The following is a 21,202-nucleotide window of genomic DNA, read 5'->3' as shown; positions in this document are numbered from 1 at the left end:
TATGAAATTTTCAGGATATCTCAATTTATAACATAAAAGCAACATTTCCATGTAAAACATTTGAAAAGTTTCAAATTCTTTCATTTTGGGCCATAAAATTGACATTTGTACCTCCAGAATGATGTATATACTTATAATATACAGAGATCATACAAGTCAGATTGTAATTCACAAAAGATACATGTTACGGATTTGGTTGATCAAACAGTAAGTAATGACAGCTGTTTGTAAAAGATGTATGCCTCCCATTACAGCCTTTTCATATTCCAGTTCACTTTGACCAACTGACTCCCGATGTGACAAAGGTCATCTACTGACCACAGGCAATCATTCTATAAAGTTTGTGGACTGTAGACAAAAGTGTTCTTTAGTTATAGCCCTCAAACCATTTTCAGTCTCAAGGTCATTGTGACCTTGACCTTTGACCTTCTAATTCCCAAAACAATAGGCATCATCTATTCCGTTTTCAGTCTAAAAGTCGCTATTACCTTGACCTCTGACCTACTTACCCTTTAAATACAACTGGTCATCTACTAACCACAAGCAAACATTGTATAAAGTTTGGCAATTGTGAGACCAAGGATTCTCTAGTTACTGATTAAAAACCAAATGGCCGACTGACAAACAGATCAACAATGAGCAAAACAATGTACCCCCTCTTTTTCCAAGGGTGGCATAAATAATCAATTTACCTGTACAAGTATATAGTACCACAACATGTGTATTCCCAGAAAGTAGCCTGCACCAAAGGCTGCTGTTAGAATACCACTGGTTATCATACCCAATGACAGGAAGTGACGTAAATTCATCCGTTCGGCAATATGGCCACTACAATGTATATATATTACAATACTTACAGTCCAAATGCACTGCTGTCATTTAGACTGTATACAATAATTTATTTTGAATGATGACAATGGCAGAACATTTCATCTTAAACTTTAGTCCGCTGTGGGCAAGTGATTCAGCCTTTGCGACCAGTGCAGACCAAGAGCAGCCTGCACATCTGCTATTCGGTCAGAAAAATTTTTGTGAACACCCCTTCAAATAGTTAATGGTACTGTCCAAATTGTATGATGGACCAGTCCATTTTAGAAATTTAGCAGGGTCAAGGTTAAACTATTTTTTGAAAATGCAGTGCTGCTTCCACTTGTTATGGTTGTAGGCATTCTTGCCAGAATAAAACGGCATTTGAGCTGCGCCATGAGAAAACCAACATAGGATCCATGCTGTTCGCTTTCAAAGCCTATTGCAATTAGATATTGTTAGCGAACAGCATGGATTCTGACCAGACTGGGCGGATGTAAATGCACTATGTTGGTTTTTTCATGGTGCGGCTCATTTAAAGTAATAGGGGTCACTCATTGCCACCTGAGTCTTTTGCTACTATTTCAAGAAAGTGATCAAATTTTTCTTTCATCTGAGGCTGTTTTCTTACTATATAAAAACGACACTTTTGCACTGGAAGCGGTTCAAAGTTTTGAGAAAGTGTGACCCCTGAAGTAACTTTCCCACATGATGCTTCGGTCATTTTTCACAGAGACAGCACTTACTTGTGAAACCAATTTTCATTCTAACTTAGTAAGCACTGGTTTTCTATGAGTACATACTTGCCAACAAATATTGATACTACTAGAATCTTATTTTGTTTAAGAACTGACTGTCCTTTTTAATTTTACCTATTTCTCATCAATTTGTAGTCAGTCAGAAATATGGAAGAAAAAAATCCATTTTATTTATCAATAGAATGATGACCCTGCACTTTGCTGTAAAATTTCTTCTAGACCTTCACAGAACGGTAAAAAGCCAAAAACCAAGGCAGTACAAACTATTGATAATGAGCGTATTTTTCCAAAAGTTGTCTAAAACTGGTCTAGATAAAGACCAACCATGCAGAAGGCATGAATCAATAAGCAAGTACCAGATAAGATAGAATAAGGGCCATGAACTTTTGCAGGTAAACATCTTGCAGCATATCCCGTCATCTTGCAGTATATGCCGTTAATGGGAATTTTCAAAAATTTGGTTAAGTAAAGTTACAGCTTTTGCATCAAAAACATAAAAGTTCAATGAATGAATTTTTTTGTATGCATGTATACAATATATCCATTAGTGGTATGAATCCATAAAAAAAAAGAAGCGTAACAAAATGTGTTGCATTATAGGTCAATATTTTACCTTGAGAACATTCCAACTGCATATGCAAACAAGTATGCCAAGTCAAGACTACCAAGAAGTGTCGCAAAGTCTCCATGGTCTGAAATTAATTAAGTTTTCTGTAAAATGTGTACACATATATGATAAACAGAGAATGTGAGCAAAACAGGGATATTGTTGTAAAACAAACTAAGGTATAAGTCAGGATAACAGTCTTTTAATGCAACCTTGTCATTGGTCAGTTTCATTTCATGTAGAAATAAAAGCACACACATGTGAAAGCACATACATGTAAGGCACACAAAGGTAAAACACACACACATCAAGCTCACATATGTAAAGCACATTCATGTCAAACTCACACATGTAAAGCACACCCATTTAAAGCACACTCACATCAAGCTCACACATGTAAAGCACACACACATCAAGCTCACACATGCAAAACACACACACATCAAGCTCACACATGTAAAGCACACACACATCAAGCACACACATGTCAAGTTCACACATGTGAAGCACACACATGTCAAGCTCACACAGGTAAAGCACACTCATGTAAAGCACATACATACGTCAAGCTCTTACATGTAAAGCTCATGTAAATAACACACATACGTCAAGCTCACATATGTGAAGCACCCACACATGCCAAGCTCACACAGGTAAAGCACACACATGTCAAGCACACATTTTTCTGATGACTATTACAGACACTGTACTTAATTCTAAAACTTAAGATAAGAATCTAGACAAACATGGCAAAACTAATCAAACTTTCAAGGTGGTCCTTATATTAATGGATTTTTTTGTTTTAACCCTGTTAAACACTTATCTAAAGAAAACAATAAGTTTGTTACCAAGATCCAAAATGTTTGTTTTAAATTGTATTTCATAATTTTTTGCAATTACCTTTACAAAAGCTGTAAATATGCTTTTAATTTCAGTACACTTTTCTGTTTAACATCTAAATTTGATAACTATCGAGATATTTAAACAATCTAAAGATAAATTTACCGATATGGCAAAATCATTTATTTTAAAACTGATAACATTAGCAGTCCTTTATTCTAAATTGTCAAATAAATAACAATCCATTTCTACTATAGAAGAGTAATAGGCGTTTCTTTTCTTTGATCTATAGATTTAGTGATATTATATCCTTTAATTTCATTCAACACTGATCTCCAATATCCTGACATTTCCTATCAGGTGATAAAAAATACCTAGTTGTGCTACGTGATGTGAGCCATGGGGTTTCTACCTGTCTTATCTTGGGTATATGTGTGTCACAGGTATGCTACTCCAATACATACACAATACAAGAGCTGTTTGTAAAACATGTATGCCCTCAATGATGGCCTGTCCCATTTTCAGTCTCAAGATGACCTACTGACCCCCAAAAAAATAGGGGACATTTACTGACCACATGCAATCATCTTATGAGGTCTGACCATTGTGAGGCAAAGCATTCTCCAGTTATTGACTGGAAACTGATTGGTCTATTGACCAAACTGACAGACAGACAATGAGCAAAATAATATACCCCTCTGCATAATAATTTCATGGTACTATACCACTAATACAACACTTCCATTCAATTCATGCTGACCTTCCCCTACTCCATTAAAAAGTTAATTACACAGAATCTAATGATGAACATCGTATTGTTTCTGAAAACGAAGCATAAGTAAAACATGCACAACACTTAGCCCTTACCCTACTAAATTTCTATAATGAACTTGTCCATCTTTCAGTTTGGACAGTAGCATTAACTGTTAAAAGGGGTGCTTGCCAAAAAAATACTGACTGAATGGCGAACAGTGCAGATCATGATCAGACTGTATGGATGTGCAAGCTGATCATGATCTACACTGGTCGCAAAGGCCTTGTCCAGCATGTTAAGGGTTAAATGACTTTGAGTTTTAACTGGCAAACTCCACAAACATTACAAAGAAAATGGTTTTCTGCAGTAAAAGCTCTTCAGATATTTAGCAATAATGTACCCAGTATAAGCCAATACTGCCCATAATGGACACTTAAAAACCTTTCACCACATACATGTATAACAAGAAGTAAACAAACTTACTAAACGGTGCCCAGTCGCAATCGGTAGAATTATCAAACTTGACTTTATCAGTTGGCAGTAGTGGTATGGAACAGTTCTTTCTGTGTAAAACAGACTGAAATATAGACAGGTCATAATATTATTACAATCAACAAAAAACATGATGTGGCATACGGGCATATAAACAAAATCATTCTGTTACTTTGTTGACTGAAGCATTATCGTCACATTTCTTCTCTCCCTATGATGTCCTTTTATTACTGTTCAACCTAAAAAAAAATGTTTTTGATATTTTGTTCACTATGCAATATTATGTATTCATCATGTGTATGAATTTGCCATTTAACCTTTAGCCTGTTGGTGGCAAGTGATTTTGCCTTTGTGACCAGTGCATGCTGATCATGGTCTGCACTATTTGCTATTCAGTCAGTAAATTTTCAGTGAACACCCCTTTGAATAATAAATTGTATTGCTCAAATTGAATGATGGACCAGTCCATTTTAGAAATTTAGCAGGCTAAGGGTTAAGATCTTACTTAACTTCTGTTTTATTTGTTGAAAAATGTGTATGGGCCATATGTCTATGAAATAAACTGTAAAATTATCATGTAAGTGTTGATCTGTTTAGTATTGTGCAACCATGTAAGCTGGTCATCTGCAGGACTGGAAACTAGAACTTATTCTACTAGACCAACATAAAGTTCTAAATTTGAGAGTAAAAGTGAATCGACTTTATTTTCAAACATAAGTCATTAAAAGAAGTTAAACCATTTCAATAAAATAAGTTAGCTATTAAAAGGGCTTATAAAGTTCATTTTCATCGTATTCAAAAGTCAGTGGATGATATATATCATAGACTAAGTTTTCTTCAAAGAAATAAATTCCGTGCTACACCAGAAAAGTTAAATGCTGGGCCATGTATGGTACTATCAAACACTGTATAATATTATATGAAAAATTGAATGTTGAATTAAAATATAATGTATTATTACTCTTTCATTCTGGGGCTTAAAACAACTTCTTGAAATTGCTGACATGTATATTTAAGCATGCAAACTGCCAATGAATAATCTAACATGCAGTGACTGACAAGCCTACTAAAAAATGCTGTATTGTTCCCTTTTACAGACGACAAATTTTAATGACATATAATATTCTAGCATGCAAACTGCAGATGAATAATAACCTGTGAACAATCCAACATGCTGTGACTGACTAGCCTATTAAAAAGTGCCATATTGTTCCCTTTTACAGACGACAAATTTCATTGACATAATTTTATACTCTAACATGCAAATTGCAGATGAATAACAACACGTGAACAACCTAAATTGAGGTGACCGACAAGCATACTTTAAAATGCCCTATCATTCCCTTTTACAGCCAAATTTTGAAACATCCAAAATCCATCAATGAATTTCCTGTGTGATTTAGTCATCTTATCAGAATTTTAAGTCCTTAATAAAGTCCACACTATCAGCTGGTTCATGGAAAGGATAAAAACGTAAAATGACACTATATCTGGTATAATAGTTTTGAAATTTATATGGGGTCAAAAAATCAGACAGTAGCTTTGACCTCATTCCATTTAGGGCTGGAAGCTTTTGGTGCTATATAAGTATATAAAATTAATGTGGGAAAGATGAAATGTTTTTTGTTTTCTTTTTACAGCAAAGAAAATGGACTGATAAGAAGCATGTGGTCAGGCTTTTGAAACTGGATCCAAAATCAAATATGCCAGGGAGTCGAAACTGGCCTTTGTTCAAGGGTATATAATTACGGACAAGGCCCCAATGAAATTTGTTCCCATATACCTGTATTTAAGTGTTTTTGCCTTGTCTATATCCAAGATTAACCTTTTAAAATGAGTAGTGTTAGTTACCAATGAAATGTCAAGTGGAAATCATTTGTGCTTATCAAACAACTGATATCCTTAAATCTTCAGATGCCACAGTTCTTTATTTACGTTAAAAACAAATAAATTAGCTATCCAAATTGAGAACATGTGTAACTACAATGAACGAAATAACACTGCTTTCAATGCTGTACACAAACAGAGCCATAAAGGGAAGTAATAGACAGGATTCAATAATGCTTTTTACTGTATTAATCAAAGGGAGGTAATAGACAGGATTCAACAATGCTTTCTACTGTATTAATCAAAGGGAGGTAATAGACAGGATTCAATAATGCTTTCTACTGTATTAATCAAATGCACTAAACCTATGACAAGTAAGATACAACAAGAAATTAATGTGCCCCAAATCTTTATCACTGTATGCATATTTTTCACAAAGTCAAGGACCATAACTCTGGATCTCAATTAAAACACCAGGTGCACAACTTGACATGATGAATAACTATCTTGTGAAGTGTGATAACACTTGGTTAAATACTTTTTGAGATATGCATGACACAAAATCTGACAGTCAGATGGACACGGACAACTCTTAGTGTGTGTGTGTGCATGCATAGGGGTGAGGGGAGCAAAAATGCAACATGCAAAAGTTCACACATAATTTTATTATGTGCTTTGTTAGCTTTGTTGGATTTAACTTTCGACACATTTTTTTTTGTAATACAAGAGATCACAGAGTGATCTTGGCGCCCACCAATGTGCCATTTTTGAGTGTTCCAAATTTCAAGACTTATTGACTAGCTCAAGGTCAAATTTCATTTCAGTACACAACACTGTGCATGTGGTCCGAATTCGAAAGCTGTAGCTTGAGAAATGTGAAAGTAGGTCACTAGGTCAATGTCAAGGTCAAAGTTTGTTTCGGTACACAATCTTATGCATGTAGTCTAAATTTGAAGCCTGTAGCTACAGAAATGTGAAAGTAGGTCACTAGGTCAATCTTAAGGTCAAGTTCATTTCAGTACACAAAACTATGCAAGTGGTCCAAATTTGAAGGCTGTAACTTAAGAAATGTAAAAGTAGGTCACTAGGTCAAAATCAAGGTCAAATTTTTTTTCAGAATACAAAACTATGCATGTGGTCCAAATTTGAAGCCTGTACCTTCAAAAATGTGAAAGTAGGTCACTAGGTCAAAATGAAGGTCAAATTTTATTTCGGAATACAAAACTATGCATGTGGTCCAAATTTGAAGCCTGTACCTTAAAAGTGTGAAAGTAGGTCACTAGGTCAATGTAAAGGTCAAAGTTCATTTCAGTACACAAAAATATGCAAGTGGTCCAAATTTGAAGGCTGTAGCTTGAGAAATGTAAAAGTAGGTCACTAGGTCAAAATCAAGGTCAAATTTTATTTTGGAATACAAAACTATGCATGTGGTCCAAATCTGAAGTCTGTACCTTCAAAAATGTGAAAGTAGGTCACTAGGTCAATGTGAAGGTCAAAGTTTTTTTTGGTACACAAAACTATGCATGTGGTCCAAATTTGAAGGCTGTAGCTTGAGAAATGTGAAAGTAGGTCACTAGGTCAAAATCAATATCAAATTTCATTTTGAAACACGGAACTATGCATATGGTCCAAATCTGACGCCTGTACCTTCAAAAATGTGAAAGTAGGTCACTAGGTCAAAATCAAGGTCAAAGTTTTTTCCAGTGCACAAAACTATGCAGGTGGTCCAAATTTGAAGGCTGTAGCTACAGAAATGTGAAAGTAGGTCACTAGGTCAAAATCAAGGTCAACTCATGTCAAGGTTCATCTTGCCACTCAAAATATACATGTGGTCAAAATTTGAAGGCTGTAGCTACAGAAATGTGAAAGTAGGTCACTAGGTCAAAATAAAGGTCAACTCATGTCAAGGTTCATCTTGCCACTCAAAAATACATATGTGGTCCAAATTTGAATGTTGTAGTTATTGACAAGAACATTTTAAAAGCTTTTCCCTATATAAGTCTATAATGAACCATGTGACCCCCGGGGCGGGGCCATTTTTGACCCTAGGGGGATAATTTGAACAAACTTGGTAGAGAACCACTAGATGATGCTACATTACCAGTATCAAACCCTTAGACTCTAGGCTTTGTGGTTTGGACAAGAAGATTTTCAAAGTTTTTCCCTATATAAGTCTATGTAAACCATATGACCCCCAGGGCGGGGTCATATTTGACCCTAGGGGTATAATTTGAACAATCTTAGTTGAAGACCACTAGATGCAGCGTTTTTTTTCACCAAAATATTCGGCGAAATTCGGCCCCATTCCCCCCTCAAAATAGTATGTTTTTTCCCCTTTCCGACGCCTTAAATTCCCCTCTGAAAATAAAAAAAAATTCCAATCAATTAAATCATAATTCACTAGTTTATTTTATTTATTTTCATATAGAAAACAGTTCACCGCGGTATCTCGTGTTTTGTTTACATCGACACCGGTTGGAGTAACTTCCCTTGATAAATCATAATCATCGAAGCGCTTTATTATTCTGCACAACAACGCTGTTGAATGTTAGTCTGTAAATGATTTGCATTCTATTTGTTTTGCCGGGTAGTGTTGAGTTTTCCATCTTCTAGTCAGTCAGGATTTGATTTTATGCTTTGGGAAGGGACTAGTCCAACGCATACATTGTTTTTTACAGTTTGTTTTTATTGTGACAGGTCAAATGTAACAGTGACTGCAAATGTCAGACTTTGACAGAAATAAAAAAAAACAGCCACTCACCGATTTGTTTTAGAAGGGACCTAATGTCTGTTGTAAATTTTGGTAGTCTAATGGATGTCTTATCCTCCACATTTGAAAAATTTATTTGGTTATGTGGTATTGATATGCTACATTGTGTTATATGTCATGTCAGATGCTCTTATGGGCCCTGAATTTATCAATAAACTTGAAACTATAGTTTACTTTAACACAAATGAAAATTCCCCTTTTCTTAGTTTTACGTCGAATTTTTCCCCCTCCAAAGGGCACCGACCCCCTTCCCCAAAAACTGAAAAAAATCACTGAGATGATGTCACATACAAAATATCAAAGCCCTAGGCCCTGTGGTTTTGGACAAGAGGTTATTCAAAGTTTTTCCCTATATAAGTCTATATAAACCATGTGACCCCCAGGGCGGGGCCATATTTGACCCCAGAGAAATAATTTGAATCATCTTGGTAGAGGACCACTAGATGATGCTTCAAACCAAATATCAAAGCTCTAGGCTCTGTGGTTTTGGACAAGAAGGTTTTCAAAGTTTTTCCCTATATAAATCTATGTAAAATATAGAAATAAACAAAGGGCCATAACTCACTCATAAATTGTTGAACCAGTCTGATTTTCAGGGGGACACAACTAGGGTACCAATACATCATTCTGACAAAGTTTGATCAAAATCCCCCTAGTAGTTTCTGAGGAGATGCGATAACGAGCAATTGTTAACGGACGGACGGACGGACGGAATGACAGACGGACGGACCACGGACGCAGAGTGATTTTAATAGCCCACCATCTGATGATGGTGGGCTAAAAAGCAACCTTCCATCTTTTGATGGTGGTGGACGACCAAAGGTGTCCTGAAGGTATTAAATCAGAAATAGGCAGACACCTGGGTAGAAACATGTGTCAAATTGTATTGACATTACCAACATAATATGCAACAAGCGAGACGTCTGACATTTTTATGCAAAGTTAAGTACAGACATGTTTCAGTCATTTTGTAATATCTAAATAAGTTAATAACTGTGTTTCTTTCATCCTTTTGTACACCACACCAAGTATTGACACTGGATACCATCTGTAAATAGTAGTCGTTGATTGTTAACCTGACTAAGTGTCAAAAGCATTCACCATTGATAACAGCCTAGTGTCAAGGGCTTTTAGAGGTGTGAACTCACCTTCAACAGTGGTTTGCACGTTTCTGTTTAGAGTGAAAAGGTAGGATAATACTGGTAAATACCTAGTTAGGACTAGAGGTATGCTTTAAGAGTTCCGGCCGTTCCTGTTCGAGAGATTTTAAAATTAGGTAAAAAATTTACAATATACATATTAATATAGAGATATTGCAAGGATTAGACCATCCCACAGCAAAGGGTGGTATCTGAGTGAACACTGCTGGAATGTACTACTTTTGTACAGGAACTCTTTTTTTTCAAACTTGACAGATGACACATGATAGTAACATTATAAAACTCACCTTGACATTACCAACAGGTTTTCGTCAGACATTAACACTGGCAATACCAACACAGGTTTTTTCCAGACATAGATAGTAACAATGCAACTCACCTTGACAATACTGATAGGTTTTCTTGAAAGATGGTAACTTGTGTAGCAGAAAAACGTGAGGATCAAAATAAAAATCTTGTATCTGAAAAATAACAAAAAATTATCACCGTTACTGAAATTATGCTCCAGATGTTAAAAACAGTACTGACCGATTCCATCCAAAGTAACAGGCTAAGTTGCTCTAAGCTGTTATAAACAAAATATTCTTACTGTGTAAAACGGATGTCGCCTTTTTTCAAAGCAACAACATAAGTACAGTAAAGACTGCATTAAATAGAGATAGTACCTAAGTTTTTCAAATCATAGGTTTGAAGTTAAAAAGGTTTGAAATGAAGACAAATGTCCAAATATTTCTCAAAAACAGAAATATAGACAATATTTTAACCAGAAGTGCGGAATTATGAGCATTTAATATTTTCATGATAACGAAAATTTTGTGATCAAGGACAAGTAACTCTTCTTGAACATGAAGAGCATAAACATCAAAGGGACATAATATAGTCAATATTTTCTAATTGGGTGCATTTGATTTAACATTCAACTTTGATCTGGATTGCTAAATACTGATCCATGATACTGTATGCTAAAAATTTAGAACATCTGGAACAGTCTATTAACAGAAAAACTATGCTTTAGCAGAATCTAAATAGCTAAGCTCTAACTGGGACTCGAACCCAGGACCTCTCACACCTAAGGCAGACACTCTACCACTTCCCTATAACAGCAGTAGCTAATAGCTATGCAGTTTAATTGCTGGATTACATTGCGTGAACTGGAACAATAATCGGTGAACTCCGGATTATCGGCGTATTCGCTTTGTTACCTAACGGCCTTTTTTTTGTAAAGAAAAAATATAATCTAATGCTGCCAACGTCATAATTGGTCAAATCTGCCCAAATTTCTCTGACGTGTTGTTCAGAGTATGAACTTACTAACTGGCAGTACCAGTGAAATATTACTTACACTGAATATTTTATATTTGCCCTTTTTGCAGCTGCCGAACGGCAAAGACGATAAGATTTGTCCAAATATAAGTAATTATTTTACCAGTTTTGAGAGAATTTCAATTAATGGGAAATTACAGTTACAAACTAAATACCTTTCTGCAACACATGGAGTCACTAGCATTCACTGTCAATCAGTATTATGACTAAGATCGACTGTCATTCATTCATTTCAAAGTTTCATAGACAGAGTCCGTTGTTTACAATTTTATCGTAACCGGTGCACTTTTAAAAATCACTTTAGTTTGAAAAATCAAAGTATGCGAAGAGCTATGGTACGGTCTCTACATTAAAATGTAATTTTAGATCTGTATCAACAAAGCATAATTACCATAATTGAAAAATGTGTGATTGTATCTCAACTTGACCAAGACAAACAAAATCCTCCTTTCGACTAGAAAAAAACTTTTTTATACAAAATTCAACATTTATTGAAACAACAATTTTAAGGTGATAATAATTCATTTTTGAATGAAATGACTTAAACTTAAAGAGGATATGTTTGCAAAAAATGCAGCGGGTATAAGGCTTTAACCTTTACCCTGCCAAATTTCTATAATGAACTTGTCCATCTTTCAATTTGGACAGTACCATTAACTGTTAAAAGGGGTGGTTACCAAAAAGATACTGACTGAATGGCGAACAGTGCAGGTCATGATCAGACTGCACAGATGTGCAGGCTGATCATGATCTACACTGGTCGCAAAGGCAGAATCAATTGTGTCCAGCATGGCAAGGGTATTTCGTCTGTATTCCATAAAAGCAAACCGATTCACCTTCTGCCACACCACATGACTTTGTACTTGGTAATTTCTCTACAAAATCCATTTCTTTAGTTGTTTTCTCCTTTATCAGAAGTTAAGGAGAAGATAATGATTATTTTAAAATGTTAACAAGTTTACTGTCAAATAGGGAGATTTTAGCAGTTAGGGTCAAGTGTTGAATAAAAATGTCCCATGTATTTATTACAGCAAAGGTAATATACTGGAGGTAATCCCCTTGCATAGCAACTATCAACACCAGATTGATGCGTGATCTTGTCCAATTGTTAACTAGAAACACGTTTGACTATGGCTGTTTTAGTTTACAAACCCCCTGACCCGAAGAAACCTTAGTTATCTTGTACTTTTATTATGTCCGAATAAAATGGAAAAAACAAAACAAAAAAAATAAATATTCATGTATTGTTGTTGAATTTAACCATCAAATAAAATGGACAAATTTATATTATAGGATTTTACATGCCTGCCTGTGAAAGACAGGGGTTTTCCTACCTGAGGGACAGTCTGGAATGAAACAAGCAAATTCGATAAATTGGAATCCCCCGCCGAAAGGGTCAGAGTTGAGAAATGGCAAAAAAATATATCCAGCAAAAAGTTAAGAATGTTACCAAGAAGCAAATAATTTCATTAGTCAAAATCAAATTAAAAGAAAATGAATGGTTTGTTTGGGTGGGGGGGGGGGGGGGGGGGGGGAGGATACAACAGTTTACATGTTGATTATAAAAAATGATAGAAAACGAAAAATGAAAACAAAAAAAAATTGGGGGGTGAGTGGGAGGGGGGTGACCAAGGTAAGGTGGTGACCAGGTGTAGGTACACAACATCTCATGTTTATAATAAATGTTCATGGAAAAGAATGAAAGAAGTTTAATGATATTCTTGCAATTGGTTGGTTTGTTATGTACAGATCTGTGGATTTTTAAACAATTAAAGGGCAATAACTATATGAAAAATTGACCAATCGAAAAAAACTTGAAGGGCATCGTCGCAGTATCTTGGTTCATGTCTATTTCAAGTTTGATGAAATTCTACCTGCTAGTTACTGAGAAATGGCTGCAGACGGACATTTTTCATTAAATCAAGGGCAATAACTCTGAGGGAAATTGACCTATCAAAAAAAAACTTGACGGGCATCAGCGCAGTATCTTGATTCATGTCTATTTCAAATTTGATGAAATTCTACCCATTAGTTACTGAGAAATGGCTGCAGACAGACATTTTCTATTAAATCAAGGGCAATAACTCTGAGGAAAATTGACCAATCAAAAAAAAAACTTGACGGGCATCATCGCAGTATGTTGGTTCAAGTTTATTTCAAGTTTCATGAAATTCTACCAAGTAGTTACTGAGAAATGGCTGCGGACGGACGGACTGACGGACGGACAACGCCATTTCAATACCCACCTCCCGATTTCATCGGCGGGGGATAAAAAACAATATGAGGGTGGCAGAAATTCTCAGTCAGATGAAAGATCTTTTTTTGCCTATTATGTTCAAAATATATTGTGAAGACGAAGTGATTTGGGTATTTCCTGGCCATTCCTGTTCGAGAGATTTTAAAATAGGTAAAAAAATTGCAATATATCTTTATGTATATAGTTTATGATGTCATAATAATGTTTGTGAAATGTGACATCTCTTAAGTGCCTGCTAATTTTGACAAGGTTTTTCATTAGAGAAAGACAGTACTTAATATCTTTCACTGGCACCTGATCAGACAAGTGTGTAACTTTTCACCTTCGGTAAGGTAAAAAAAAAAGGTTTTCTGTGTTGACAATATTTACTAATTCTTTGTGCATGTTCTCTCTACTATTCAACAAATAAATTGAATAATGAACCATAACATAATTATGAAAAAGAACAATTTCAATTTCTGCTAAAAGACAACGCAATACTGGCTATGGAGTGAATTTCTTCCATTCATTCATGGGAAGGAACATTTAGTTAATTACATTTTGTACATGAAACAAGTAAAATACAATATATTATATTTCAATGTTTTACTGTTCACTTCATCTGGCATTCAATATAACACAATCTCATGACCTTCCAATTAGATTGAAAAAGGGAGGAAATCGAAAACAATGGATTCAGTAACACTGCATTCTTTTATGATAATCAACAGACAGACCTTAGACAAGTATATGAGAATACATTTATCACAAATATACCTGTAAAGAAGAAATCTATATGAGCCGTGCCATGAGAAAACCAACATAGTGGGTTTGCGACCAGCATGGATCCAGACCAGCCTGCGCATCCGCGCAGTCTGGTCAGGATCCATGCTGTTCGCTAATAGCTTCTCTAATTGCTATAGGTTTTGAAAGCGCATAGCATGGATCCTGACCAGACTGCGCGGATGCGCAGGCTGGTCTGGATCCATGCTGGTCGCAAAGCCACTATATTGGTTTTCCAATGGCATAGCTATTATATTACATGTTCATAACAAGAGTGCAAGAATGTCACAATATACGCCCGTCACAGCAAATTTCTTTACTCTAGCACCTGTATTTGCAAATGGAATTTTAATTTTGTGGTTGTTTAGTAATAACTAAGTGTTTTGTTTTTCTAAGTCCACAAAAAAACTCCTTACCAGGTAGAGATACCTTAAAATACACCTAAAATTGGAAAGTAACATCTATGTTGTACCACAGAAAAGTGGTCTTGGTTTTTCCCTACGGTCAATTATAAAAAAGTTACAATATAAGTTATTTATAGTAACAACTAAGGGAAGTTAATCTTAACAAAAAAAAAAAAAAAAAAAAAAAAAAAAAAAAAAAAAAAAAAAATTGTAAGTCCTCACAAAAATCTTTACCAGGTAGAGACTGGTCAAAATACACCTCAAAATTGGATGTAGCATGCATGTTGTACTACAGAAAAGTGGTCTCGATTTTTCCCTACGACTAGTAATGAAAAAGTTACAATATAAGCTATTTATAGTAACAACAAAGGGAAGTAATTCGAAAGAAGGGAACTGCGCATGACACTTCGTCTCATGATGGTGTATAATTGTGTCAAGTTACATCAAACTCTCTCCATGCATGAAGAAGAAATGCTTCGGACAAAGTCATTCTTGTATCTGACCTTTGGCCTCTAAGTGTGACCTTGACCTTAGACCTAGGGACCTGGTTCTTGCGCATGACACTACGTCTCGTGGTGGTGAACATTTGTGCCAAGTTATATCAAAATCCCTCTATGCATGAAGAAGAAATGCTCCGGACAAGGTTTTCATTCTTGTATCATTTGACCTCTAAGTGTGACCTTGACCTTAGACCTAGAGACCTGGTTCTTGCGCATGACACTCCGCCTCATGGTGGTGAACATTTGTGCCAAGTTATATCAAAATCCCTCTATGCATGAAGAAGAAATGCTCCGGACAAAGTTTTCATTCTTGTATCCTTTGACCTCTAAGTGTGACCTTGACCTTAGACCTAGGGATCTGGTTCTTGCGCAAGACACTCCTTCTCATGATGATGAACAATTGTGCCAACTTTCATCAAAATCCCTCTATGCATGAAGAAGATATGGTCCGGACAAAGTCATTCTTGAATTTGACCTTTGACCTCTAAGTGTGACCTTGACCTTAGACCTAGGGACCTGGTTCTTGCGCATGACACTCCGTCTCATGATGGTGAACAACTGTGCCAAGTTTCATCAAAATCCCTTCATGCATGTAGAAGATATGCTCCGGACAAGGTCTGTGGACGCCGCCCGCCTGCCCGCCCGCCAGGGGCGTTCCCATAATACGTCTCGTTTTTCAAACGGGCGTATAAAAAAAGGTGGCTGGCTGCTATATTAGAAACAAAAGCATAATAACATTTTCTTCACAAAAGTATGTAGCAGTTTTGACAAAATTAATATTTCCCATTTGATGTAGTAACTGGACAATTGTGGTAAAATGAACGTCCTAAGGTGAACATGATGGAGGCCTCTGCGACTTAGTGGTTAAGATCGCTGACTTCAAATCACTTGCCTCTCATCAATGTGGATTCGAGCCTCACTTGGGGCGTTGAATTCTTCATGTGAGGAAGCCATCCAGCTGACTTATGGATGGTCGGTGGTTCTACCCATGTGCCCGCTTGTGATGAAATAATGCACGGATGGGCACCTGGGGTCTTCCTCCACCACCAAAGCCGGAATGTCACCATATGCATATAATTGTGTCAGTGCGACGTTAAACCTAACAAAATAAATAAATTACGTGAATATGAGAATATGATGCAGCTAAAAGGCATTTTCATTAGCTGCCTTATGTAATGTCAGAAAGTTCAATAAATAGCACAGTTCAATAAATTTATCAGGAATTACAGTTAGCACAAGACCAAACTTCGACACAATTTATCTGGATTAAACCTACATGTAATCATGATTATGCTTCGTGAAAGAGGCCACTGTTGTATAGCAGATATCTTGTTTATCAAGAAATCCTGAAATAAGTGGTCAACCCCATTAGCCCTGACGTCTCAGATAAGGACAAAAGATGTCCTTTACCTCTATATCTAAACAATGTCATCTGTAAATTGTAATCTGAACTTGACCTAATAAATGGGACAAATATGATTCTGTTTCATAGTTCTCAAGGAATTCAATAAATTCATGAGTTAAAACATACGTGACTGATAACCCGAGTCATGACTTATAAAGCAAAGCTGGTGTAAGTAAATAGTGCTTCAACCTTTACCCTGCTAAATTTCTAAAATGAACTGGTCCATCATTCAGTTTGGGCAGCACAACTTATGATTTAAAGGGGTGTTTACAGAAAATTTACTGATTGAATAGCAAACAGTGCAGAGCAGCAGGATGATCTTGCATGGTCTGCTCTGGTTGCAAAGGCAATTTAATCACTTTCAGCCAGCAGGGCCGGCTAAGGGTTAATGGTTTACTAGTAGTTTTTTTACCAGTCAATGTCCCAGAGTATTTTGAGCCAATAACAAAAACTGTCAGGACAGTGCCCTTGACTTTTTGAACAATTTGTACTAAGAGTCTGAAAACATATGGTTACAAAATTTTATGAATTTTTAGCTTGTTTAAGATATGTACCTACACTCTTTCATTCACTTTTCTCCTTCCACATGCATACGGAGTTGGACATTGGAGCCAGGAAGGGAGTTGATGCAGGAGGGACGCCCTCTACCTCTTCCGGTATTCAGGATTTTTTCAGCCCAATTTTGAGCCCCAATCCCAATGGCAAATATTGCATTTTTTCACAATGTCAAAGCTAAAATTCCCAGTTAATTTTTTTCAATTTTACAGTCAAGACTACCTATGAAACCTTAAACATTTGAAACATAAGGCAATATGCATTATGCTAACTTAATGCATTTAATGATTTATGACCAATTATCTTAAAATTAAAATGTAACATTTTAATGGAAAAATATCACTTATTAGGCACTTACCTCCAGATCGTACAACAAATAAAAAAAACACCAAAGAAAGGGGAGGCATTCAATGTAACACACTGGATTGAATTAAAACTATTCTTATTAAGAATAAACAAAACAAGAGAATTTGAAGATATCAGGAAATTATTACTATACACTATTATATTTATAATAACTATATTTCTTGAAAAGGCTTTGAAACGTAGTAACATAATTTTTACTTATTTGCCCATTCAAAATTAGGAAGCGTTCGTAACAGGGTACGGAGGTAAACTGCCTTAATTATAAAGCTTTATATTTAACAACTGATTGTTAAGTACATATTCTTCCTTGGTGTATTGGTTAAGAACATGAAAGTATTATTACAGCGGGTAGGCCTAAAGTGCGAAAATAAGGTTATTTTCCCTATTTTCGCGAAAATAAGATTTTTTTACGAAAATAAGCCATATATTTTTTATTATATATCTAATTACAATTTATTTTATATCATTATATAGAGACGATCATTTGACACTTATAAAAGAAAACTAAACGATTTTAGTCCAACAATTAGGAAATTATTAGCGATTTTAATTAACATGCGTCAAAATCGCTTGCGAAAATAACTTTTTATGTGTGAAAATAAGCTATATTTTATTTATATATTAACTAAATGAACTTTAGTTTATATCATCATAAAGATACAATCATTAGACACTAATACAGCAAAATTAAGTGATTTTAGTCCAATAATTAGGAAATAGTTAGCGATTTTAATTAACATGCGTCAAAATCGCTTGCGAAAATAACTTTTTATATGCGAAAATAAGCTATATTTTATTTATTTTTTATCTAATTCAACTTGAATTTATATCATTATATAGATACAATCATAAGACACTTATGAAGCGAAAATTAATGATTTTAGTCCAACAATTTTATGAAATAATTAGCGAAATTTATTAACATACCTCAAATCGTAACGAAAATAACTTTTTATATGCGAAAATAAGTTACTAAAATTTGGTAGACTAATGATAAGATAGAGATCGATTATATGAAGAAAGAAATATTTTCATAATAGTCGTACTTTTCTTTGAAGTATATACACCAAAGCGTTACCCGATGCCAGCACAATCGCTTAATTGATTGTTAATTGCAATGCGCATTGCTGATAATATACATGTGCTTTATATAAACAAACAATTAATCAAGGTGTGATAATCCAATCAAAAGTGATATGTTGTTTGTAGTAGCAATTAAAGGGAACAATGGAGAGAAATATTATTATATACCATATTATTTCAAAGAGACATAAATCGTTATTTTGTATGATATAAACTATTTTTCTATGTATTTTACGGAAATTTCACCAAAAAAAGTAATTCTTATTCCCGTTTATTAAAATGCGAAACCTGCATCTCTCTGCATATATATATATAATGTTTTCCTGTTTATGATTGTAAATATTAACATCATAAACTACTTTGAATAACATTACAAATATTTATATTGGGATGAAACCCATTGAAATGAGATGCATGTATCATTCATAAAAAAAAAATAATAATAAAACAGATTTAAAATATGTAAATTTATTAAAGTTATTTTATTATATAGTAGTTGAAATCCCCGTTATCTAATACATAATTCCCGTTATTTTCGTTAATAATTCCCGTTATTCTCACTAAAAGATAAAAATGATTGATTCTTCACATAGAGGCATTAACTGGTGTAGTGTTTAAGAAAGTAAAAGAAGATATTTAAAAAAAAAAAGTTTAAACGATATGGCTTATTTTCGCAATTATTACTGCTATTATCGTAATTGAAATCAGCGCGGCTGACACATAAATGCTTACTATTTCGTTATTATAAGATTCAAATTAATCATTTTTCGTATGGGGGCATGTATTGTTATAGTCTTTAAGAAAGTTAAAGAAAAATATCTAAAAAATAAACTGATATAAAAGAAATAGCTTATTTTCGCATTTATTTCGGTTACTTTCGTAAGTAAAATCGGCGCTGTTGGCATATAAATGATGATTATTTCTTTATTATTGGATAAAAATCACTCATTTTTCGTATGGAGGAATGTACTAATATAGTCTTTAAGAAACTAAAAACAGAATTGAGAAAAAAGAACTGATATAAAATATATGCCTTATTTTCGCATTTATTACGGTTATTTTCGTAAGTAAAATCAGCGCGGTTTGCATATAAATGATGATTATTTCTTTATTATTATAAAAAAATCGCTCATTTTTCATTTGGAAGCATATACTAATATAGTCTTTAAGAAACCAAAGGAAGAATTTAAAAAAATAAAGAAATAAAAAATATATGGCTTATTTTCGTAAAAAAATCTTATTTTCGCGAAAATAACCTTATTTTCGTACTTTAGGCCTACCGATTACAGCACAGTCTGGGTTTGATTCCCAAATTGGGCATCCTTTTTTTTTCTTGATCTGACATTTTTAAGATAGTTTCAGTTTTAACAAAAGACCAATTTTTCCCAAAATCTGGAGGTCAGTGCCTTTCACAATTTAGACCCTTTATGTCCAAACACACAAACTGTGACAAAGTGATAATAATAAAAAAATTCTTTCTTATAAATGGAGAAAGCAGCCTAATGAAGTTTTTTTTTACAATGCAAAATGTAGCTTATAGATTTTACATTTGAAATCATGTGACGTAAAAGTATAACAGGCACAAAGGATAATATGCATCAATGTCCAATCAACATGCACATGACGATGAATTTTCAATCAATGAAAAACACGAAATTTTAAATGAAAATGAATTACTCACGTTACATTTCTATCAGTTCCGCCTATTGAAGGTAGGAGCTTAATCCCTAACGGTATTGACTTGGCCATAACTGCCGCTGAAAGTGCCGTTATCTTCACTCTAGCACCAAAAATAATAAGTGACTTTTGTCATCACCGCCTCAAAACATGTCAACTGTGACGCCAAGATCACGTGATCATCACAAATCATGCGGAATCAATCGGGCGGAACACGGAGTAAAAAGGTTGAATTAGCGCGGGATTTTTTCGGAGTGGCGGGGAATTTTCAAATCTACATTTAATCTGGAGCAATGATTAATTGAACATCATGTTAGATCGTTATATTTATTTCATTTTGTATATTTCTTACTTAGGCCTAACAAAAAATGTTTGTTTCCGGAAACATGCTAAAAAATGGGGTGGGGGATTTTTTTTTATTAGAATCTAAGTGGGACTTTTCGGAAATTTTTGTGTCAAAAAATGAATACAAATCACTGACCATGTTGTTGTTTTTTGTTAAAAAGTTGAAAAAGAATTCTCCAAAAATTTACGGTAGGTTGGGATACCGGAAACAAACATTTTTTAGGCCTAAGCCGTGTCGTATATATATTTATAACGACTTGGTCAGCACGTGAATATCGGGGCACGAGAAAAGTTAAACCTTCGTTTAGATTTTTCAACTTTAAGGGGCTGAGAGCTATGAGTTATTATTTGCTATTTTAAACCTTGGGGTAGGGTGGATTAAGAAGATTCTTAGACTGAATATTTAGATATAGATGGACATTTTTAACATGAGGTCAGTGGGAAAATGTTGACAATAAATAGGTTGGGCCAGTCTCTGTTGCATGTAACAAACAAACTTTATCTCAATAA

The 21,202-nt window shown here is 34.7% G+C and overlaps 1 protein-coding gene across 2 annotated transcripts in view; it reads right to left on the bottom strand.

Annotated features, from left to right (window-relative positions):
• Nucleotides 1-20,607, bottom strand: part of LOC123559893 (glucose-6-phosphate exchanger SLC37A2-like) — a 43,253-nt gene extending 22,646 nt beyond the window's left edge. Inside the window, exons 1-5 of one of the 2 annotated variants that reach the window (XM_053552169.1) lie at nt 20,352-20,607; nt 10,395-10,476; nt 4,250-4,343; nt 2,179-2,257; nt 693-828 (exon numbers count right to left, since the gene is read on the bottom strand). In XM_053552169.1, coding sequence (XP_053408144.1) covers nt 693-828; nt 2,179-2,257; nt 4,250-4,343; nt 10,395-10,476; nt 20,352-20,419 — 459 coding nt within the window. In that variant the 5' untranslated portion in view covers nt 20,420-20,607. The remainder of the gene's footprint in view (nt 1-692; nt 829-2,178; nt 2,258-4,249; nt 4,344-10,394; nt 10,477-20,351) is intronic. The other variant, XM_053552170.1, reaches the window with a different exon arrangement.
• Between the last annotated feature and the right edge of the window lie 595 nt (nt 20,608-21,202).

This window comes from Mercenaria mercenaria, chromosome 10, assembly GCF_021730395.1.
Source record: "Mercenaria mercenaria strain notata chromosome 10, MADL_Memer_1, whole genome shotgun sequence".
Lineage (NCBI taxonomy): Eukaryota > Metazoa > Mollusca > Bivalvia > Venerida > Veneridae > Mercenaria > Mercenaria mercenaria.
This window is presented reverse-complemented; position numbering and strand designations above follow the sequence as displayed.